This window comes from Haliaeetus albicilla, chromosome 17 (genome assembly GCF_947461875.1).
Source record: "Haliaeetus albicilla chromosome 17, bHalAlb1.1, whole genome shotgun sequence".
NCBI classification, from domain to species: Eukaryota; Metazoa; Chordata; class Aves; order Accipitriformes; family Accipitridae; genus Haliaeetus; species Haliaeetus albicilla.
In genome coordinates, this window is record NC_091499.1 from 27,039,082 (window position 1) to 27,064,495 (window position 25,414).

At 44.6% G+C, this 25,414-nt stretch overlaps 1 protein-coding gene across 1 annotated transcript in view; it reads right to left on the reverse strand.

Annotated features, from left to right (window-relative positions):
• MAN1A1 (mannosidase alpha class 1A member 1) overlaps positions 1-24,902 on the reverse strand; it is a 149,743-nt gene extending 124,841 nt beyond the window's left edge. The window contains exon 1 of the mRNA XM_069805137.1: positions 24,027-24,902. Within this exon, the coding sequence (XP_069661238.1) occupies positions 24,027-24,623 (597 nt within the window). The 5' untranslated portion in view covers positions 24,624-24,902. The remainder of the gene's footprint in view (positions 1-24,026) is intronic.
• Positions 24,903-25,414: the final 512 nt, after the last annotated feature.

Consider the following 25,414-nt stretch of genomic DNA (forward strand, 5'->3'; position numbering starts at 1 on the left):
AAGAGCTGTCACAGGCTTATGGAGAATGTCTGCTCATGCTTTCATGACAGGCAGAAGAAATCAGATGCTCAGTTGTACAAGGAAATAAATGGAAAACCATAAAACTAATATGCAATTAAAGTAGCCAAGATGCATACTAGTGGTCTGTTCCAATCACGTCCTGGCAGTAGCGGATACAGAAGAAACAGAAAGAATTCAATTAAGAGGCACAGAGGTATTTTCCTCAATAGAAAGGCCAAAAAATAGCTCTACTTATTTGTAAATGGACAAAAAGAGAACAAGACAAAAGTAAAGGCATACAGAAAGTAAGGGCTCCTCCTGAACATCTTTGTAAAAGAGGAAAGGAGAAAATGAAACACACAAGTTTCGTTACTGAAAAGGCAAACACTCAGGAATCATTGCCAGAAGATACAGACAGTGACAACTTAACGGGATACTGAAAGATTTGAGAGAGCAGATGGTCATAGTGGCCCAAATTTCATACTGCACTACCTAAGCTGTTAACAAAAAGTGCTTCAAATGCCTTATAGCTTTCACAGCACAAATGGAGCGTAATTCCAGTTTGTGCTATCTGTAACACAGCTAATGGCGTGATGACTTTCATGCAGTGTAGTGTTATTAGGAGGAGACACTTTCCACCCCACCCACCCAGTAGAGACTTATTCCCACAACGGGCAAAAATTTTAGCTTTGCACCGCCATCTAAATTCACCAGTTTCTCAGCATGTATGGTACCTCACACAAATACATAAGGTATCATAAAAAAATACAGAAGATGCACTGCTCCTCAACAACATAGTCAAACAACTGTCTGAAATTTCTGTCCCTTCCTAAGCAGGAACAGGGAAGCCAACTACAGAATTAGCAGACCTGCAAGCTTGCAGAAAGGAAAGACGTTGGATGGGACTTGTTTTCCAGCACACAGTACTCTCTTAATTCTCTTGCTTTTTTTCAGGCAGGTATGTAAAACCACACAAGTTTCCCAGATCAGTTCTGTTGATTCCACAGTTAATTTCAAGTTCCCAAAAGGAGATCAAAGTATTTACTTCACTTAAAACTACAATACAGAAGAGACAAAGTCTTTGCTCCCCCTCAAACTGTTTTGGATAGTTCAGCCTAAACTATCCAAAATAATCTAGGGAGTTTGCTGCAGCTATTCCTAAGAAATACTTCACAGATAAGCCCAATTGTGTGGCAAAAGTGAAAACAAAACATCCAAATCGTCATAATTTAAAAAAAAAAAAATAATACCTATGTCAAGTCACTGAGCTACAAAGTGTCTGATAGAGTAGAGCTGGTGGAGAAGGTCCCTGTTGAAAATCCAACTGTCCATGTTTAAAAAGCAGTGCCACCTTGCCCCAACAAAAACAAACAAACAAACAAAAAAACCCAAAGCCACATTAACTTCACTTGCTGTGGCTAGAAAGCCAAATTTGACAAGTCCCTTCCAGGCAGGCTGATGGGTGAGGAGCGGAGCAGGCAGGGACTGAGCCTCCCCAGCAGCCTGCTTGACAGGTCCTGTCAATTTTCATTTCTGGTTTACTGGCTGCCCATGAGCAAATTTTGTAAATTCTGAAGAATCTATTTTTGGGTGAAACTTTTTTGGAAAATAAATAAATTGTTCTTTTGTCTCACATTTCTTCCCTGAATCACAAATTTTTTTTCCCACAAGAAATGTTCTCTATCCAGCTCTGGGCTTCATCCCTTTTCCACATCTACCCTTTTCCAGCCACCAAGTCCCCTAACCTCCACTGTAAACAGCTGTGGTTATCCCAATAGAAAGACTTTAGGAAATCCCCAGCTACATCTATAGTTATGTAAACACAGAAGCGTATGTAAACTGTATTATTCTGCAATCTTTTCTGGGGCACAGACATAAAGAATTACAGACTACAAGACTTTCTGTACGTCGGGGTAGCACGGGAATGGCATGTCCAGGCTTGTGGAGCCTCTAACAAGGTCACACCAAGAGTGAGATGCTACAGATAACGGAGGAGGAGTAGCATAGATGAAGACGGCTCACCCTGTCCTGTGGCACCACTAAGACAGCAACATGAGAAAGGGCAGGCAGGCACTAGAGATAACAGAAGGGGAGTGCTAGCTTAACAGAATTTACCAGTCGACAGAATTGAGGCCAGTGGGGAAAGGGAAACAGGGCTGAGATGTTCAGCTGGGAAGCGATAAGGATGGTAAATGGAAAGAACTTGGAAAGGGAGAAGGGAATACAAGGGGAAACAAATCAGGTGTTTGAGGGCACATTATCAGCGCATCTTGGAACAGGACCATCAATCTGTCGATGCTCTGGACATACCTGCATCTGACTTAAGCAGTGAGGGGGAACCTGGGTGCTCTCCCTCCTGCCGGTGAGGGAACAGCTAGAGGGGACCTCCTGATGTCCTAACAGACCTTTCCCCATGTTTATAGCCCGTTAACTGAGCATTTGGGTAATACTAATGTAATTCTATTTAAGACAGGTAGGAATTCTGTTTGCACCATTCTGAAATAATTCCAGCATCTACCTTCAGGACCTTTTTTTGGTTGTTGTTCCTCTCTCAAAAATAGATTTCTCTCAGTACAAGCCAGGCAACAACCATTCCAGTTCTCAGAAGATTCCCAACACAAAAAATGACTGCTAAATGAGAGTCTAAAAGGCTTACTACAGCTTCCTACCCCTAAGAAAAGTTTAGGAACAGTACAAGCAAACAGAAATACTTCTTATGAATAACAGGAGTGTTCAGAGCTTGAGAGTCGGGGACTCTCCGAGCCAGATGTGATGCTTGTATGATTAATAATCCCCAGTAGAGCTTTCTTTCACAAAATTACTCAACTGTTTTCTGACTTGTGTAAATTTTTTATATTCACAACATCCTGCAGAAAGGGCTCTACAGCTCTACGACATAATGTGTAAAGAACAGGTTTGTTCTGATTTTGTCATCTCGTACTTTCATTTGAGGTACCCAACATTCGACAAACAGGAATATTTCTCAGAATAGGCTTAAATAACACCACTAAATACACCATAAAAAAAGATGTGTTATTATTACACCTTTCTCCCAATTACATTAGCTTCCTAAAAAACACTGAATATATTTAATCTTAAAATTTTGAAACAAAGTATGCTTTTATTATAAATTTTGGTAAAGATCATTGTGGTGGAGAACAGACTGTCAGAGATGGGTAATTCAGCTTCCTTCTAATTATCTACTATTTGTGTGTTAGAAGGAGCTAAAGTGCTTTAAATCTAACTTAGTTCCTGCATTGTAAAATGGGGAGGCATTTCTGATTTTCTCTGAAATGCTTCATAAGATCTATCCATAAAAAGCTTACATAAAATAGCCATGTGTTATCATAGCATCCAGTTTCTACACCATGTTCACGAGCAGCACCCTTTTACTAATACTGACACACAGGTTACCTGCCTATGACCTCACTGTCTCCATACACTTATTGATTTCAGAATCAAATTACAGAAATCCAGAGCTTTTAACTTTTAAGGATTCAAATGTAACATTTAGCACATTAAACTAACACACCTTAGAGATGACTGTTTAAGACAACAGAGGTTTCAATCCTTCTAAGAATATTACACTACTCCAGAACTACACAAAACTCCCTTTTTGAGCACAGTTGTTCAACATACAAGCTATTTTAGACAGCTTCTTATAGTCTTCTCAAAACTGCAATGCTTTATTCCTAGAACTTACTCTTTCATAACGCTTCCCTTTTAAAAATGAAAGGTGAAGAAATAGTTATTCTAATACTACATTTTCACAAAAATATGACGTTTCACTCTGACATCAAAGAAATTTGAGAGACATTTCATCCCTTCCAAATGTCCCCCTGCTGCTGTGCTTGAGACTAACACAGAAAAGCTACATCAGTTTCTCATTCTGAGGTTTCCACCCTGTAATGACCACTTGAAAAGAAAACCATCACAACCTCCTGACACATCCCTAAATCTTGTCTTGTCTGCCCACTTTCACAAAATGCTGAATTATATTTTCCACATGCACAGGAGATTATTGACCACACAGAGAGAGCTCATCTGCACATCATGACTTGGATCCATAATAGTAATTTTTTTGTTTGTTTCTTTCTTTGTTTTAAAACCAGGACGCTTTGGAAGGCATCACTTGTTTACAGTAGAACACAATGTATCCTAGTTGTTTCCTGTTAATCATGAAAAGCAAGCCCCATCACCCTCTGCACCCAGTGATTTAGGTCTGCCAAGCACATGGAATATTTCAGGACTCTCTTTGTTTGACTGTCGAGGCTTACAAAGGCAACCTGGAGATCTCTGCTCTGGCTATCCAAGTTCGTTTTAACAATTCTTTCTTGATTTGGACAATATTGTTAGGAGCTAGTTCAGAATACCTTAAAATACCTCATTGCTCTTAATTTTTATCAATGCAGTATTGCCAGGACATATCTATATATACACCACTTTGGAGAAGTAAAAGGAAATATTTTTCTTTAAAAGGTATGGTACTAATTTAGAACCCAAGCAACCTGCAGTCCACTATGGACAGGCAGTAGGAGACTTAATTCAAGAGTCCACTGACTTTCACTTCCTTTTTCATACACTTATCTGATAAGCGTTTCATGAAATAGCAAACCTGTATGTATTTGAAATATAAGCTGAGGGCTAGTACAAAGAAATGTGTGTCAAAATCAAAATTTGACTCCTCTACACAATTAAGGCACTACTCTCTAACAGGGAAGTAGAACTTGTTCTAACAAGTAAATTACCTTCTAAAACAGCAGTCAAAACACAGGATGCTCTGTGGCCAGGAAATTCAGACTTGACAATTAGCTTGACACTGAAATAAAAAGCTACTGGTCTAAAGCGTCATTTTAAAAAAAAGCAATCAGTTCTGTGAGATCTGTTAAGTAAAAGTTAAGCCTATCACTAAAGGTGGAAACTTTTCATTAGGTTATGAGCGAGCAGCATACCTAAGGATGGGAAGATGCACTTCGTATCTACCACAACAGAACTCCAGTCCTGGAAACTCGACGCTGTGCCTGGAAACTCAATGCTAGTGTACTACCACTGATTCTGCTGCCATAGTAACAGCTCTTAACACTAACGGATAGTCCCAGAAAGATTCTTGGAACCAGGCCAGGTGTATCAGGTCCGCATGGCACGGTTTTGGTAGTGAGGGTGCTACAGGGGGGGCTTCTGTGAGAAGCTGCTGGAAGCTTCCCCTATGTCCGACAGAGCCAATGCCAGCCGGCTCCAAGATGGACCCACGGCTGGCCAAGGCCGAACCCAGCAGCGACAGTGGTAGCGCCTCTGGGGAACAGATTTAAGAAAGGAAAAAAAGCTGCACAACTGCAGCTGAGAGAGGAGTGAGAATATGTGAGAGACCCCCAGGTCAGTGCAGAAGGAGGGGAGGAGATGCTCCAGGTGCCGGAGCAGAGATTCCCCTGCAGCCCGTGGTGAAGACCCTGGTGAGGCAGGCTGTCCCCCTGCAGCCCAGGGAGGTCCACGGGGGAGCAGATCTCCACCTGCAGCCCGGGGAGGACCCCACGCCGGAGCAGGGGGATGCCCGAAGGAAGCTGGGACCCCATGGGAAGCCCACGCTGGAGGAGGATCCTGGCAGGATCTGTGGCCCCATGGAGAGAGGAGCCCACGCTGGAGCAGGTTTTCTGGCAGGACTTGTGACTCCACGGGGGACCCACGCTGGAGCAGTCTGTGCCTGAAGGACTGCAGCCCGTGGGAAGAACTTACATTGGAGAAGTTCGTGGAGGGCTGTCTCCTGTGGGAGGGACCCCACACTGGAGCAAGGGAAGAGTGAGGAGTCCTCCTCCCCCTGAGGAGGAAGGTGCGGCAGAGACAAGGGGTGAGGAACTGACCCCAAACCCCCATTCCCCTGCACTGCTGGGGGGAGGAGGTGGAGAAAAACAGGAGTGGAGTTAAGCCCAGGAATAAGGGAGGGGTGGAGGAAGGTGTTTTAAGATTTGGTTTTATTTCTTATTATCCTACTCTGATTTGACTGGTAATAAATTAAACTAATTTCCCCAAGCTGAGTCTGTTTTGCCCATGACAGTAATTGGTGAGTGATCTCTCCTGTCCTTATCTCGACCCACGAGCCCTTTGTTATATTTTCTCTCCCCTGTCCAGCTGAGGAGGGGAGTAATAGAGCAGCTTTGGTGGGCACCTGGCCTCCAGCCAGGGCTGACCCACCACACCAGGTGAAGCCTATTTACAAACTTTTAGCTGGCATGGTTAACTGAGAGTTAAAAATTTACCTGCACCAGATAAGGAAGGCAATGAAGTGCTGATGTGGATATTGAAGGGGAAATGTTATTGTCCCATCTGTCAGTCATAAAAACAAACAAACCAACTCTGTCACTGTCTTACCCTGCTGAAACAAAGAGACTCATTTCCTTGTATTCTACTTGTACCCATTAATAGCCTACATTCTTCTAAGGCTGTCATTTCTTTGAGACATCAGCTTTGAGTCTAGTCCTTTTACATGCACTAGCATAGTAGCTTTGACAAAACCTACTAGGCAGCGTGTTCATCTGCTACTGACTCTGAAACAGGTCACCAACCATTGCTCCAGCTAAGTCAAAGCAGACCCCTCCAGAAGCGTCACACCAGTCAGAGCCCACAGCTGAAGTGCTGAAGCCTGGAGCTCTTCACGTCCCATCCGAGAGCAGTGGGACGTAGCAGGAAAGCCTTTGGGCTGTGCAATACAGGAGAGAAGGCTTTGCTCTGGTGTGTGGTGCATCTGGAGCTGGTCTCATATCAGAGCCTCTGGCCAAAAACTGAGAGCCAGAGAGCACGCCTGTTGTTGGTCCCCCATACACATCGGTGTAATTAAAATACGCAGCAGCTCAGACTTTCAATTTCTGTAGCTGACTCCATGCCTACCTTATATATGATGCTACTGCTATCTTGCTAATAGGTAATAATAACCAGAAGCCACAGCAAGAAACCATCAAGTTTAAATACTGAGGAAGTATTTTACATTTTTTGAGGAAGTTTTAAAGTCAGCATCAAATGTACATACCTGCTTCTAAAAGTCAATGCCTGCTGGTGCAAGCTAGACTGCAAACTAAACCCCAAGGGGGTGTTGAGCATAATGGAAAAAGAAGGCTCTGCAAGAGAGGCAACACATCAGAAATATATCTGCATTTGAAGTTTCCTGACAGTATTAAATAAACTCAGATTCAAAAATTACAGTTCTCCAAAACACTTGCCCTGAAAAACTTGTTTAATATTTGCAGTCTAGTGGGTTTTTTTGCATTGATTTTAAGAGAAATTGCTTACTGCTTGCTTTCTGGAGAACAGCAGTCCCTGTGGAGTAGCATTTGCCTTGTTCGAAACTGACAGCTAGGGCCAGAAAGAAAGGGAGCGCTCACCCACTGCAATGCCCCAATTCTTACCCGTTTCCACTCTCAATACTGAAGAAGGGATATTAGAATGCTTTAAGAAAGCATTGGGAAAAGCCAGCTTCACGCCATCATGTCATGGGTATCCTTAAAATGTAGGCAGTGGGAGAGATTAATCCCTTGCCCCAGCTGGAGGGATCTGCTGGTGATCCCATGCACATACACTAATATTCTTCTTAGGAGCAAACTACTATAATCAATTTGTTCATGCAAGGTATGGTTTTTACAGATCAACGTGAACTATAGTTTTAGTTAGCTTGGCTTTCATCCACATTATAAAGCAAATAAAGGAATGCATGTTCATCATATGACCAAAGCTGCAAGAAAAAGTACAAATATTCCGCAATCTGCATTCATTTCCAGAAACATTTGGCCCCTGCAGTCCAACTGGCTTGGCACCAAGTGCACGTACATCTCTTCTATGATCGACACCAGCACATGCACTCTGCCTTCAGGGAAGAGGCTTTTTCAGTGGCAAGGTGTGTACCAAAAAAACACTGGGGTTTTTTTGGTGAATTTGCCTCCAGCTCTGACCTGGCAGAGCCATGGCTGGTTAGGTTTTTAAGCGTACTGCCAAAGCCCAAGGGAGAATGAAAGGAACATGTGTTTGTGCTGATTTGGGGAAAGTGGTTGACTGCATAGATCTTAAAAGGTTGTGAAGACGTAAAAATTACTTGCTTTTCCTCACAACATGTATTTTCACTATTTGTCCATAGAAACAGAACCAAGTAGGTTTAGGGATAGATGCTAAGAGAAATGAAAATTCTGCTAGAAAAAAAAAAAAATATTTCTAAATTCACCTGGAGGTAGTACCGAGATCATAGCTGCTTCAGTAACGCTAACCATATCACAAAAGCTGGAGAGCATGAATGAAACCGAGTATGTCCCCAAGTAAGAGGGATTAACTACATGGATTAACTGTACAAAGTAGTTGCTATCAAATTCCTTGTATAAAAAGCTGATCAAGAACTGCTGATTAGGATTTTCAGTAAGCTATAAAATAGTGAATAAAATTTATTTTTAAAGATGTTGTGACTTGCAAGCAAATGCTGTTCTTATCCAAAGAGGTCTGTATTTAATTAGTAGTAGCACTTCTGAAGATCAGAAATGTTATTCCCGCCCAGCAGTCTGAAGGGCAAAAGGTAAGATATACGAATAATAAAACATTTAATCAGACTTCACACGATAAAGTCATTAGTACATCTTCATACATAGCTATACAGTATGTTTCAAGAACTACCTTTCATCATCCAAGCTACCAAACACTTCCTCCCTACCCACCAGCTGAAACGAGGGCATTTCCCAGGTTTCAGTCTCATATACAAGCCCGAATGGCTGTGAAACACTCACGCTAATTACAGTAAGAGCAAATACAGACAGTATTTGTACAGATACAGCATGCTACGACCCTCTTTACCGTGTTTAAAAAGGTGGCAAAAATTATAGTTTGGCTCTACGTTTTTGGCAATAATTCTACATATTAAGGTATGAGCTTTTTCTTTGGTCTCTTTTTCATTAACATGCATTATGTATTTATATATACATACACACACACACTCCACTTCACTCCAAACACTCTTTTATATGCTAGTTTCTTTGGTAAAATGTAGGACAGCCGTGATGTTCCCAGTTGTTAGTTTTCAAATGAAAGATGAGCAAGTTTTCTTTCACATTACTTTCATTGTTCCTTATCCCATCAGAAAACCCACAAAGTTTCCCTCCTCCTTCTATACAACATCTTTGGGGAATTCAGTCAAGTCCTTAACTATTTTAAAGAAGAGACAGAAGTTGAAATTTGAGTGGGGTTTTTGGGGGGAGGGTAATGTGGTGGTAGAAAAGGTAGCACATAACAAATTCCCAGTTGTTTTGAAAACAGCACATACAATGACACCCAGGATGTTTCCTACAAACAGCGTATTTGAAACTGGATATTAAAGCACAGCAGGAATATCCAAGAGAAACTATGAATAAGTTATTTTCTTTCTGATTATAGCACATTCACAGCTCGTTTTACAGCCTGCAGAAGTTCCCCACATAACACAGGACTAATGGCAATGTGAAGTTACAGAGTACAAGAGAATCATTATCGGTGAAGCTGCAGTAAAACCAGCTACAAAGTTCTTAGGGAAATGTTTCTCCGTGTGGACATAAGGTAGGGCTGGTAAAACAGACACTGGGCGTGCTTGACATTGAGGTAATAGATCACGTCCCCGTTTATTTGCACCGCAGCGTTCACACGAACACGGAGGACTTTCAAAGCTGGTTTTGAGACATCAGCCGCTGGCCTTGTTCCTTCCTCAGAAAATAAAACATACTCATTTTTCAAACAGTGGCATGAATCTGAAGTGTGTAAGACTCCTCACGGCAAATAAAGAATAAAATAGGCATCACAAAAGCACTGTGTTCAAACAGAAGGGAAGAAAAAAAACTCCACAAAATCCCCCCCATCACAGAACACAGTCACAGGGAATTAGCACACCGGGAAGCTACTATAGTGTCACTCCGAAATGAACATGTGTTAACATCTTGCAGTCCACTACTATGTGTTTAAAATAACTTTGTAATAGTTGTGTCCTTCTAGGTTCTCATGATCAAGACTACAGCTAACAAAAAAAATGTTTTTTCAATGCCCAGCACATATAGATCAGAAGACCATTCATCTAAAGTTTCTCTTCACATGCAAGAGACCGAAGTGGTGTGACCTTCAACAGATTAGACTACAGGACCTGCTTTACATCAGAAAATGAAATGCTGAATTTTCACTTCAAGTCACAGATCAAAAATGTAAAAGTGGAGACGCAGCCACTGGTCATGCTTTGGATTGCTAAACAAGATCCAGAATAACTTACTTTCTTGATGAAACCTCCACACACACACACGTAGTAGACAATTTAAGGAAAAAAAAGTCCAACAAAAGTTAAAAGAAGCTTGACTCCTTTCCAAAACTCAGAGACCCTTTCCTCAAACTTATTCCCACCAGAAGCACTCCTGTAGGTTTTACAGCTACCTTTCCACACTTTTGCTTTAAGCGCCAAATAAAAACTATGGGTGATCACTGTTCCCATAACAAAGGATCATAAAGTTGGGGCAAAAGGAAGGTTATATAGTCCCTGCTATAGCTGGAAAGAGCTTTGCTTCTCACATCACAAAATCAGAATAGGCATGTCAAATTGAAGGGATGCTCATGTATCGCTGTAATACTGGAAACCTACCCTTTTAGAAGTGCCTAGTGAGTTTGGATGCTGAGCATGCGGCAGTATAAAGAAAGACTTCATTTTGAAAACCAAGCTTCCGTAAAGCCAGACCTCTTTGCGATGTCAAAAGTGACAGAAAATCAAATGCTGAAGAGTTGGACTCTTGTGAACTGGTAGTGCAGTGCAGTAGTACAACCCTACTGTAAAAATACCGACAGTGTCTGCTGTAAACCACACAAGTCACACAAAACCGATGGAAATTTAATCAAAAAACATGGTTGTAAGCTAGCAATAAGTATTTGCTAATTTTAAGTGCTTACAAATGAAGTTAGACCCTTAAGAAAGAAATCAAACAGAACTGTGGTTTAAATCTAATTCAGTGGTATCCATTTCAGTTACAATCCAAACTTTGAACCTCTCAATTTTAACTGACACTGTATTAGCTTTCACATCCTTAGTTTTGTATCTGCAATGCAAAAATATCAGGTCATTGATATTTGATCAGAGATATGTAGAAGGAAGAAGCTTCAAAACAGCATATGATTCTTGGATGGCACATCTCCCAGCCCCTGTCAGTACGCTAGTAACCCATTCACACCCACAGAAGTGGCAAAAGCTGCAACTAAGAGTTCTGTTTTTCATCAATAGCTTGTATTTCAAAAATTCAAAGGGAAATTCCCTATATTGACTGTATCAGTTTGACCAGTAACCATTTCCTCATTTTTAAAAAATTTCGAAATACCTGCTAACATGCAGTTGCCTGCTGGGCTTCCCTAATGAAACCAAGAGGTAGCACAGATGCAAATTAGCCAGAAAAGGCTACACACCATTTCCCTCCACCACCCCACCTCCCATAATCAAAGCTCACTTCAAAATAACTAATGCATGAATGCAAAATGTCTAAACCCCAAGCCTATTTAAATGCTAGACAGGAGAGCTGAGGATCCTGAAGGAACTGAGGAAGGCAAGTAATAAAGACCCCAGTCTTCAGGGGGACAAGCTCAATTTGTTCAGGGACCTGATCCGCAGGATCCCACAGGGGAGTTGAGTTCCCTGTAGGGCTAAGGTGCCCAGAAGACATCGTCGACGTTCAACGTCCCACGGCAGGAGAGCAAGGGGGCTGCACGAGGAGGGGCTTAGGTGGCAAGAGGCTGGGGAAAGGTGTTGGGTAAATGAAGACCAAGCTAGGAACAGAGCACTTAAGCAAAACGGACGCTCAGAAATCCATGGGACCAGATGAGATGCTTCTGACGATGCTGAGGGATTCGGCTGATGTCACTGCAAGGCCTCTCTAGATCACCTTTGACAGGCTGTAGTAACCAAGAGAGGTCCCTGGTAACCGAGGGAAAAAGCAAGAAGGAAGATCCAGGGAACGACAGGCCAGTCAGCCTTATTCCAAACCCTGGGAAGAAAACGGAGCAAATCCTCCTTGAATCTATTTCCAGGAACATGAAGGTCAGAAGCACCTTTGCGAACAGCAAGCATAATTTCCCAAGGGCAAAATGTGCTCAACCAACCCAGTTACTTATTATGATGAAGCCACTGGCTGTGTGGATGAGGACAGAGCAGCAGACTTCACTTACCTTGACCTTAGCGTGCTTTCTGATGCACTTCCCCTCGGCACTACAGCAGCCAAACCGGCATGGATGAGATGGCCGGTCAACAAGGTTGCTGAAAAAAAGTGGCCGGACTGACAAGCTCAAGACAGCAGTAAATGGGTCAAAAATCTAACCGGCAGCTAGCTAGGAGTGACATTTCTCTGGGGTTAATCTGAACAGAGCAGAACACACCCTCACCAACCTCGTGGGTAACACCAAACTCCAGCAGTCAAGAAGCTGGGGAGTAGGGCTCCCACCTGAAGGACCTCAACAACCTGGAGAAGCGAGATGACAAGCTTCATGAAGCCCAATAAAAGCAAAAGCAAAAATCTTGTACCTATTGCGGAATAATCCCACGCCACAGAACACGATGGGAACTTACAGGCTAGGAAACAGCTTTGCAACAAATGTCCTGGGGGTCCTGGTGAACAACCTGTTGTTTCAACGACAGGCAAGCAAGGCATCCTGGCCGTGATGAAGACTAACTGTATAGTGGGCTCCGTTACCAAGACTGCTTGTGAGTGATGGGAAGTAATTAACACTTCCTATGCGACATTCCTGATGCCTCAATGGGAGCCCTGTTCTTGGTCTTCAGCTCCCTTGTACCAATTAGAGATTTAAAAAAAAAAACAAAACAAAAAACCCCCACATGACATATGAGAAGACATAGATGGTGCTGGGTTTGTTCAGACTGGAGAAGAGAAGGCTTCTTAATGACTTAGTGGATGCCCACAGAGAAAAGGTAGCCAAGCTCTTCTCAGTGGTGCACAGTGAAAGGAGAAAAGGCAGTGGTCACTGGTTGCAGCAAGCGAAACTCTAACTAGATACAAGAATAATTTAAAAAGCCTACAATAAGGGTCTTCAGACACTGGAATATGTTTGTCCAGAGGGACTGCTGAATCTCCCTCCGCAGAGATTTTCCACGCTTTGGTACCCGAGACTCTGAGCAACTTGATTTAATTTTGAAATCAGCCACGCTCTAAGCAAGAGATCAGGCCTCCAGAGGTCCAGTGGCAAGTCTGAATCTCCCTCCTTCTCAACAACACAATCCTGTGGTAAGGAGAAGGTTGGGAGAAAGAACAAACAGGACTACAGCGTGCATAAATGCAGACCAACCATGTCTCCATAATGCTTTCAGATGATCAGGCTGCATATGAAAACTGTTCCCATGAAGTCTAAAAAGCTTTCTCACAGAGCATCTACTTTCTGCAAGGTTTAGATTTATATAACAAAAAATAACTTGAGCAAAACTGATTATTGAAATACAAGGATTTCTTTGCTCCATCCTAATGTTCTGGATTTTGCTTGCAGTGTATGTTTAATTATCTTTTCAATTTAGATGACTATTTGTGCAAAAAACCAACCAACCAACCAAATCAAACGATGCCTTTTACTTTTTCAAGGTGTTTATTCACCAGAGCTTGCCCCGAACAAACTACATTGTCAGTTACGGACAACAGAATTTATCATTTACCAACTGTACAATATATTTGGCTCTTACGTAAAACATATATATGGAGACAGATATGAATACAGTGATTTTTTTAAAGAAACTGCATGAAGAGACTTATGGGTTTTTCTTCAGAAAGGTCATTTTTTGAAATGCCCTGCTTGATCTGTGATGTCACTTCAGCCCTTGACAAGATCACACACATTTCTATGAAGAGTCAGTTCAGGTTCAGTGCCATGCTTACTCTAGAGCTTTACAGAGTAAGACATAAAAATATCAATTTGCAGTTTGTCTTTACATAGCGTAGTTTCTCCCGTGGTGATTCTTCAGACGATCTCACCAGAACAAAGAAAGCAGTATGCCGCTTTGAAGTATTATGACTTTTTAAATATGTAATATGTATAAAACTCTTCTACTCCCTAAATGGTAATTAGGCTTTCTGTTGCATGATGGGGGTGTGGGGGGGCGGAAATCCATCACTGCAAATGATTAACATCTATTTCTCTTCTTTAAGTTTTCGTTGAACGAATCTAGTATTACTATCTAGGTCCAACACAAAATTTAAAGTGCAATTCTCAAAATCACAGATGGGTGGAGAACTATAACCACAGTAACAAGCAGCAGATTTCCCTACAGACAGCAATATGGGCAAAGCTTTATCATTAGTATCGCTATTCAGTACATCAACAGATGTCAGTGCTCAAAGGCAGTGAGAAAACTGACAGTGGAGTTAAAGACTGGGTCTGCATCTGCATGTGTGTATCGGTGAATAGTAAAATTACTATCTCCTTAAGCACTACACTTTGAAAGCAAAATGTTTTTTAGCTTGGTATTCTTTTACACAAGCTACTTCCTATTTCCTTGGAAGAAAGCAGTCTCTGAACAAAAGAAATTTCAAAAGGCACAGAGATGTTTATTATGCAGTGGACTAAGCGAAAGAAAAATATGCAGATACTTTAAAAAAATAGCCGCGCAGTGGTCTGAATACTAATTAAAGAAACAAGCCACACTGATCTAATGCAATTTTATTGCAATGTTTTAAAAGCACATACTGACTTTGAATAAATAATTGAAAAAGAGGGTTTATGTTGCCAAGCAATAAGATTGCCCCTACCCAAGTCAGTTGATGTAAAATCCTGGAAAAAAGTATCAGACATTCTTTCCTTTCTACTGTATTCATATAAACAATACACAGTACTGCCTCTAACCTAAATGCCAGCGACATGTATCTTTACATGAGAAGCGCAAAGCTGCATGCTTTTACATTGAAATTGCAACTTCTGTTTCTGCCCCGCATCGGAGAAAAAAGTTAATTATTCTGAAATAATTTTTGAGATGTGCACAGGAAGTCTTGTAACAGCCAGATGTTCCATAGTCATCAGCTCATTCACTGCACAGAATCATTTTGGTCCTTTGTTCAATATTGCCTACCATCTCTTCCAATCGCCATGTATTTTCTTACCTTATTAGAGATTTGCATTTTAAAAAAAAAAAAAAAAAAAGGGCCCAAGTTTCTCAGAAGCCAGACTTCCATTCACTTGCTTTATTCCTAAGACAATTTAAAAGCCAAGGTACATATAGTTTCCAAGAGGGAGTGGGAGGACAAATGAAAGTAGATTTTACACTTGTAGTTACCTTTGCATAAGAGACTGCATATCTCAGTGTTCCCACAAGGGCTGTGAATGTTTAACTTTAACAGTTATAAGAATGTAACAGCAGGTTATGTGCTCATCCAATCTGTTTGAAAAGCTTTTAAAATTAGAGGCATCAGAATGAGCAATACCTGTATCTTCATAAACACCAGCCATAAAATCCAATCAGCTTACTGCAGAGAGTTATAGCAAGTTGTCATATTACTTCGTACAAGCATTTCTTGGTTACAACAGAGTTCAAACTGAAGATTTCAAGATGCAAGAAGGCAAACGGGGCGTTTTACTACCCTACTTGCCTTCCTTCAAAACAGCACTGGACCAGAGCATTCGATTTCAACTATTGCTTTAAAAGCTTACAGCCAGCGACCTAAACGCAGAGCCAGGGAGTCTCAGGTTTAGCCTCCCCCTGTAATAAACAGCGCGATTAGCAGCAGTTTAGTGGCAAACCACAGCTGCCCATGTGCAGCCACGAACCGGACTCCAAAACCCAGGTTTAAGCTTTAGCCCAGGCTAAAGACCTGCAGCATGGGCAGAAGCAAAGTCAGCCTTCGCCCAGCACACAGCCACAGCCCCTGGTTTAGTGGGGGAACAGCCAAACAGGATCCAGGTGGTCAAGTTCTGCTCTTCAACCTGTCGCTGTGCAAGTCACTAGACCCCGCTCACCCCTGGAAAACCAAACTCCTTTCTCAGAACGGTAAAGTCTTCTGGACTCTGCAGGCAAGGCTGCCGAGCGCTGTGATACAACAGCGGCTTAACCGCAATTCTGTAAAAGGTTTCATTTAATCTGGTTCAGGCAAGCGTGCGCTTTATTACTCACCAATTATGTTTTCATGACAGACTTGCAGACCCAATTATAAAAAGTCATGGAAAACAGAAAAAGAGATGCTTCTAAGAAGCGTGCATGCATTCTTTACATCACATGCTTAAAAAAAACCAAGCAAAACAAAAAACCTAAACAAACTTTGTAGATAAAGGAGATTTTAACACAAAAGAAGGAACCCCTAAATTGATAATCTGGTACATTGCCCATATTGCTTAATTCATAGGCCCACCTCAACAATTATTTTCTTCATTTGTTAAATGACAGTTCTAGAAATAACTTAGAAATAGATCAGAAAATCCTTCAAAACTGAATGTCTAAAACATACTTTACACAGAGACACATTTGAGTAGTTGAGTTTGTTAGCACAAAAGCACACAACCAGAGTGTTTCATCATCTCTGTACCATCTCAGGCAGCAGTTTATTGCCAGAGAAGTGCTGCACCGTTAGACAGCAGCAAACACTGAATCAAAGCCACCTTCCCGAAGTATTACTCCTACTCTGCCAAATAAGTTAGGGAGACAAATGGATTATTTGTAAATAAAGGAACTACTTGTTAAGATATTCTATTTAAGATGAAAACCACAGAAATTTACACCTATGCTGTCTCCCCAAGCTAGAAAACAAACAAAACCAACCAAACAGAAAGTTAACACACACAACAATTCTTACAACAGTATGTTTCAGAGAGCTTTAAGAAAAGGCCTGTCCATCCAACAGTCACACAAGTGCTTCTGTAATGACATTAATTACCTTCCACAAGAAGTGCTGTCTCCTGTCTGTCCATGATTTCCTTTTCATAGTGCTGTGCTTTCATTAACATTCAAAGAAGCTATCAAAGCCTGGCTGTCTAACCACTCTTATTTTCCCCCTGAATGAGATAAGACATTTTTTGGCCTTAACGGTAGATTTTAATAAACAAGTGGAATTTTTCTGCTTCAGTTTGCCCACAGCACAGAACTACAGCCTTAAGCAACTGTACTCACCAGCATTACGATTTACTCAATTTCTTTATATTAAGTGGCTGCCATAGGCAGCTATACTAACATTAAATACGAAATCATCACCATGAGAATAAAACTTTTGCCAAAACGCAGGAGACATTTAAAGCTTTACCTCACGCCTTTACATTACCTTATTTAGCTTTCACAAAAACAGTCCTGTGCGTCTGGAATTTACGTTTTGCCTTTACATAAAATGTGCTCGTGGGTTTTCAGTTAAAGAATTAATCATGTGCTTGATTTTTTTGTGAAAGCCAGACGTCTTCCACTGAACGTTTACAGCCTTTTCATCTTCCCCACAATTCTGAGGATCCCGTTACATAGGACGTTCAGTTGGTTTTGGTAAAGGTACCTCTTGAGAGCATAGACCAAGTCTGAATGTAAGAAATTAAATATTCTTCTTATCTCACAGAAAACAGGTGTAAGGCTGAAAAAACATGAACTAGCAATAGGAACACACCCTATCCCGGTCAGATATGCACACAGACACTCACTGAGATATCCCTCCATCTCATGACCGATGTTCAAATCAGACAGGCATTCGCCTGCACGGCAGAAACTTCAAGTCACTTGACCGAGAAGAGGCTGGCAGGTTCTCAAAAAAACCCAACCAAAACCCAGAGCTGAAGCAACTCACCTGAAACAATGTCCTCCCGTGAAAAGACCTTAAGGGCTTCCAGCAGAAAGAACATTAATCTGGCAAAGGCATACCCTATTCCGTGTCTTGTGGACAAAAAGATGCCTCAGTCCCATTCTCCTCCACTGTGCTCTCCTTTCAAACGCTTTGGCTTAGTGGGGGTCCACTGCTTCCACTGTGCTCAGACCTCCACTAAAGCCATTTTGGCTCCTACCCCACCAGGCCACGAACCCAACAAAAGCTGGGGGAGCTTTCTGCCTGGTCGGCGGGTTGAACTGGCTCCGCATAGGGTCTGCCAAGTGACAGACCCAAAAGGTTGTGAATCATACAGGACCAAGAGTCGCAGTGAACCATACTTAGTAACTCAGATGAAGCTTCTCTGTGTCTTGTAGTGACATCATCCCTAAGCAAGTAACTTTATTTACTGTTTTGTGACATTTTAGGTGCCATAAGATAAGCCCTGCCACCCCCAGCTGCCACTTCACAAGAGCACAAATCTCCCCCCAAACCCAGGAAAAGTGCCTATGAGGCCCATGAGGATGCCCTTAAATTAGGGGTATGAGGTACCTATCTACCCACCATATTTAGGCACTTAATTCACCTCCCTAGTGTCTTTAATAAAACCATTTAAAAAAAAAAAAAGAAAAAAGATAAAAACTACAATAAACAGTCTTTATCAGGAAGGAAGGCACTGCAAAACACTCAAAAAGAACTAGTAGATACAAAAATACTGAAGATTATAGGTAGGTAAATAAAGCTTGGGTGGGGGGGAAGACAAAATTAATTTTAAACTCCTTCGACAAACTAAATGAAAGCTACAAGATGTCAGCATTAAGGTCACAAAGTACTTTAAGAAAACTTCTTTCGAAATACATTGCATCATCAGCATGTCACCAGGAATCGCCACATTGCTTACTCATTACATGTTAATTCCTTTCCTTTCACAGTATCTTGTTCTTAAAGAAATGTACCATCAAGGCAGGTGGCTTTTTCTGTTTGAAACCCAAACCACTCAATACTTCCACAGCTGCATTTTAACTCCTTCCCTTCCTATGCAGGCCCCCACAACCTTCCTCCCAGTAAAAGCACTCTGAATTTGGGTCTACAGGAGCTGGGGCTTCAGTTAATTCCTGCCACCGTGTTTCTTTTCCCCTTTTCTGTTCTGAGAAAAGGGGCTGGGAGGTAACAGCCTCCTGAAGCGCAGCACTTCAGCCTGCTACGGAAGGTTATTACAGTAGATTGAACCTTTACTCTGCAAATGTCACACTGCGGAGATTCAATTTTAATGGAGAAGCTAGGCCAGAAGATCAGATACCAACTCCTAAAACAAGGTTACTGACTGAAAGAGGTTTCGTAACTCTTCCATCTACCGTTCCCTCGCCACAACCAAAACCAGCACCAAGTCGATCCTTCCGTTAAGGCCTTCAACTCACCACTCGCCAACTCAGCAGAAAACCATCCAACTTTTTTTCTCTGGCAGCTTTCTGCTGGTTTAGCGAGCTGAACCAGCTTACGGAGGGCTACAGTGGAATTAATGCAAAGTAGACAGTGGGAGAATGCAGTCGAAAGAGACTTCCCCTCCTCTTTTGTCAGCAACGAGTATTAGTGAGCTCACCGTATCTCATCAAAATCACCAAAATGAAATGAATCTCCCCCCAGCCTGGCACCGGACCCTGCCAAGCAGCAGCCCCAGGACACCAGCCCATAGGAAAGCAAGCAGTGGGAGCAGGCAGGAGGGCACCGGGGGCCAACCACCCTTCTTCAGCAGTGAGCCACCTCCTGTAATTTTGCCATCACTCCTCCTTGTTAACAGGAGAGTTCTGATTACGCCCAAGTACTATGTCAAGTGTGTATTAGATCTCTGATTAGTGCTTTATTTCCATGCTCGCAAGCTTGCTTTCCTCCAGATACTTCTGAACTTCCCCACAACATTACTGAGACTTCTTGCTTAACCCAATGACTTCCAACTAAACTACATAAAAGCCACCACAGAAAACAATCAAACAAACAAAATGAATGCTGAGGACTTAGAAGGCGCCAGAATTCACACTGCCAATGCAACCTCAATTCAGTTCTTTATAGAAAGACAGTGTGAAGTAATTAATCTTCAGCTGTGGAGTCTGTTTTGCTGACGTGCGACCACTGCCCTGTTGAGCTCAAAGGTGCTCAGGAATGACCAGAGAACCAGTGAATAAAATTCTCCTCGCCAGGCCTTCTACTAGATGACTGTAACAGTTGAGAGCTGTGCAAGTATTTGGAGCACCTCATGATCATGCTCTTCGGACATCGATTCCAGTTTATCAAGGAGGCTTTTATCTTGAAAACTTGTCCAAACAGCTCCAAACAATAATATGTACAGCTTCCAAGAACAGCACAGCTGCATTAGTATGATGCTCCACCAACACCAATAGCTTGCTGTTCAGCAGGATTAATTAGCCTGGGCAGAGCACCGCACTAATGTGATTATATTGCTTCTAGTACCTGCACTAGCTCACTCATTGTTTTCTATTCCTTTTCTCTGAAATAAAAAGCGTTCCGTTTTTGTTATTTTCTTAACACCTAAATAATTCAATCACTTTTTTTTTTTTTTTGTAAGAGAGAGGAATGAGACTTGGAAAAGATTCAAAGTCAGATTCTCCTAATGGAAACAGTGCATCTCCTGCCTCCATAGCCTGTTGTGACTATTACCATCCTCTTCTAATCACTTCTTTTGTTCATATCAAGCTGCCACCTTTTCCAAACTGCCTACGTACCTGCAAGTCTTCCCTGGACGTCAGAACTAGTCACGTCCAGCCACAACCAACAGTGACAAGAGCAGAGACTGGAAGCCTTTCAGCTTGAGTGGAACAGAGTCATCATTGCCTTCCACTCTCCCTTTTTTTACAGAAGGGGAACAGATATCACAGGAGGTACTTGCTCAGAAGAGGGGCCACCTCTCAAATCAGTGAGTGGAAGAACAGGACTACAAGCCTCATTCACAGCCTGGGGCTCCTACCAGGACACCAAAAAACAGAGACCAGTGTGAGGTGTACCAGGTACCCAGACCCTGCCCCAAGTCACGGAGACACCAGAGCATCAGCGGAACTGCCCGAAGAACTCAAGTTCTGACAAAATACAAGTGCACCGCTCTGCTCAAAAGCGGCTGTGCCTCTTCGCTCAAGCCTTCCTGAAGCATCTGGCATGAGGAAGACGCTCAGAGCAGGCACCATCAGGTCAGCCAGTAAAAAATTCAGCAGTTGCAAGCAATCAACAGCGGTTTTACAATAGGAAGTACTGGGCAAACCCCACCGCTGGCAGTACTGCCAGCCCCTCTTTCTTTTGAGTTTGCCTGTAACTCGGCATCAGAAGAGAAACAGAGGAATACGGCAGTATCTCTGGTCTTTGGCCCACGTCCCTTATCTGCAGAGGCGCACCTGTGGGTGTAACACGGCGGGACGGTTACCACACGCTAGACCTCGAGAGCAACTGTCTCATTCGGACGGAGTGGAAGGCAGTGACAGCAACACCATCTCCACTTCGCCCACATTTCCGCAAGACTTTCACTCGCTCGATAAGCTTCTAGCAACTTATTTTCCTAGTTATTTGTCATACTATGTTGGTTCCTATACTAAAAAAGGTTCAAGAATCTTTATATTCCCACCTTTTTTAAGTTTCAGGTTTTTTTTAAAATACAAAAGACTATGCCATAGAAAAAAGGGTTACAAATTTCTATAACAAAACTTTGTTAAGAAATGCTATAAAGTCATGGCATTTCATTGTTTTGTAATAGCAAACCATATTGTACTGGCTAGAATTCTAAACACTTATTTCAACTTAAAATTTAAAACAGTAAATGAACAAAACCTCTCTAAGCTCTCTCCCCTCTCAGCTTTATGTCAGCATGTTGATGAGACAGAGCTCTTCCAGGACAGAAATGCAGGGAGGAACAACCGTAGGTTTTGGCATTCTTTTCTTTTAAAGTAGCCTGCTTTCTTCTCCACATGAATAGTTTCAAATTTTGAGTTCTAGGTATACGACACACATCATACAACGCAGACGCAAATTCCAGGCTCAAAAGACTATGAAAGCTGATTCTTTAACATTTGCACCTCCAGCACGCAACCACCAGGCAAAAGGAGAGGAGCTTTAAGGGATAATTCCAGCTTTGGTGCATGTACAGTGTAGTACAAAAGTTCATACTTTAAAGAGTTACAATTTAAAACTGTTCCTAAAAAGACTGCAGATTAGAATTCCAGCTTGACGGTAAAGTATCAACATAAAGTAGACAAGAGTTTGCAAAGACAGAGAAAAGCAACATAAAGGCCAACACATGAAACAATGTGAAGCAAGGTAACACGTAATAGGAAACACTTTTTTTTTCATTGACTGTAAAAGTATTCTTTAAGAAAGAAAAAATGAAACTAGTCAAGGTACTGCAAAAATGCAAGAGCAATTAAGTAAACAACATGTTAAAGTCACATACTGAATCAGGAGGAAAAGAGACTGCCAGAAAAAGCACATAATATTGAAGAATTATACTGAGATATGAAGAAAAACTAAAGATCTGGAAACAAAGTGCAGTTCCTCTGTCATCTCTTGTGCTTACACAGCCAAAAATCTGGTTTGGGGGGTTACTGTGTTGTCGGTGGCTCCTGTGTAGAAGTGAAGGAGAAAGAGCGATGGAATGGAAAGGGAGGAAGGAAAATTGAAGAGATACTGGGGTATGTATGTACACATGCATATACACCCACACATACAAATATATGCACACATACACACGTGTATCCGTTTATAATAAAAGATAACTGGGACTACCCGGCACAGAGCAGGGCCAGCAAAAGCAGCTGTATATTTATCTTCTTCCTCCTGCTTATTTACTTGTTGCAGTCTTCTATACTACAGAATCGCGTACATCAGGTCTGGAGCCTCGTTACTTCTAAACACTTCTACATGGCAATTCAAGATAAGTGGAAAAAGAGTTTGCTGGTATTTCTAATTGTTCCGTATGCCTCAGGGAGGCTCTGTGACTAAACCAGAAGACACGGTAGCCTCTGCGCACTTCGAGCTGCGGTCTGTACCACGCACTCCTGAGAGTTTCTCCCTTCCAAATACCTCTGCGTTGGCATTTACTGCTTATGACTGCCGCACGGTTTGCTAAAATAGTTAAACTGATGCAAGGAGTCCAGAGCACAGAACACAACTTGAGATTTGTGAGAGCTTATTATCTGGTGCTCCGTGCGATGTCTGGGCTCACTTTTCAGACCGCTCTGCGCAAACGCACCATAAAAATAAATCAGTCGGAATAAGGCTAATGATATTTCGCAAAGACAGAAATACTCAGGAGTTATAGTCTCACTCCTACCTCATTTCCATCACCACAGAACAGGAAACATATACTACTAATTAATTCATAAACCCTCATCTCTGCCGGCAGCTGCAATCGTCAGTTCGATAAATAAACCGGGCAGTAATGACGGGAAGTTGAACAATATTATCAAGGAAATTCTTCTGCTGTCAGAGGACCCTGTCAAGCGCTGCTCGCGACAGTCGTGCCTATACCCAGTTTGGCGAATTTCCCCACGGACGGACTTGACCGCGGTACCTGAACCGAGCCCGCAGCACGAACGAGCGGGGCAGTTCAGGGAACCGGCCGGAGCACATCCAGCTCGGATGCTGTGCCGCTATAACCCACACTGCCTCCGTTTCACCAAATCCCCTCAACTCTTCCAGCCAGCCCATGTCGCGACCCAACAGCGAACCGCGCGACACCGAGGCGGATCGCGACATCCCTGAAGCGACCCTTCCTCCGCCACCGGGAGGACGCCGTCCCCCCGCACCCGAGGAGGGGTTGGGGACGGGACGGGGACACTCGCCGCCCACCCACCGGCGACCGAGCCCGGGACGCCCCACGGGCTGCGCAGACGGAACCGCATCGCGATGGGGCTCCCGGCCGTCGTTCGCCGGGCTTTGCCTCCTCCCCGGGTTTCGGTGCAACAGCTGGGGGAGGCCGGTAACGGGGGGGGGGGGGATAGGGGGGTTTGGGAAGGGGAGGGCGCAGCCGTGTCGGCGGGCAGCGCTCTCTCCGCGGCCGCGCACGACGGGCTGCGGGGCTGCAACCGCGGGCGACGAAGCCGACGTGCGCCGGCCACACAGACCCCCCGCTTCGGCAGGGAGGAGGAGGAGGAGGAGGAGGAGGGGGGCTCGGGGCTCCCCACGCCGCCGCCTGCGACCTGTTGCCCCCCCCTCCCCTCCCCGCGTGGGTACCGAGGCGCGTCCCCGTCCGCCGCCACCCACCTCTTTGATTTTGGCCCTCCGCTGCCGGACGGCGGGGTCGGCGGGCTCCTGCCCCACGGCGCCGACGGGCTGGCGGAAAAGGCGCTGGGGCAGCCCGGGGGCTCCCGCCTCCTTCCTGCCGCGGGCGTCCTGCAGAAGTTTCTCCTTCTCCTGGCGGATGTCCCTGCGGATCTCCTCGGGCAGCTTCTGCAGCGTCTCCTTGGCCTCCCGCAGAGCCCGTTCGTGGTCCGCACGGATCCGTTCCAGACTGCCCGCCCCGCCCGCCGCCACCGCCGCCGGGCCGCCCCCGGGCTGCGGCGGGGCTCGGGGCTGCCCGCCGGGCGGCGGCGGCGGCGGTTGCAGGGCGGCCGAGTGGAAGAAAACGCCGCTGAGGAGCTTCGAGGAGTCGGGCAGGAAGAAGATGGCCCCGAAGCAGAGGGTGATGAAGGCGCTGAACACCAGCAGCAGCACGAACTTCTCCGTCAGCCGGAACGCGCCGGGGCCCGCCGCCTTCCTGCCCCCGCCGCCCGCGCCGCCGCCGCCGCCGCCCGCCGGGCCGCCCAGCGCCCCCGGCCCCGCCGCGCTACCGAAGAGCGGCAGCAGGCTGGCGGCGGGCATGGCCCCCGCGCCGCCTCAGCGCGGCGCAGCGCGTCCCACCGCCGCCGCGCAGGGACCGCACCGGAGGGCTCGGCTCCTCCGCCGCCGCCGCCTCCTCGCCTCGCCGGCAGAAAGTTTTCCCCGGGCGGACAGCGGCAACTTTTTTCCCCTTCCCCGCGGCCGCGCTCCACCCGCCGGCGAAGCCGCTCGGCGTCTGAAGCGGGGCGGGCGCTGTCAGCTCCGGCCCATGCTGCCGGACCGCCGCCGCCGCCGCGGGTGCCGCTCCCCGCTCCGCCCGCGCGGAACTGCCGGGCGGCTCGGGGGCGGGGCAGGGCGGGGCGGGGCGGGGCGGGGCAGCCGCCGGCCCAATGGTGGGAGGGGCGGGGCGCGGGCGGGGCGGGGCGCGGGAGCCGATCGTTCTCCCGCTCTATCGGACGCCGGGGAGGGGCTTCCCGCGAGCCGCCTGCCCGCGCGCCCCCCCCCCCCCCCGCTTCCGTGCACACTTCTGCACGCGCGCCCGGGCACACGCGTGTGCACACACGTGCGCGAAGGGAGGAAAAAAAAAAAAAAAACCCCAAACGCGGGGGTTTAGTTTTCTGTTCCCGGCGGTAAAAGGTGGCGTCGGTTGCGAGGAAGCAGGGGGAGCGGGGGGATGGGAGCGTCAAAATTCGACTTTTCGCCTGCGCTTAGCGCAAGTGAAAGAGCAACGGGTGTTGGCGCAAAGAAGTGTCGTGTTTGAGAGCCCATCGACTCGCCGCATCCAGCTCCCCAAGCCTTCCGCGAGAGGAAAAGTTTCCCCCCCCCAAAAAAAA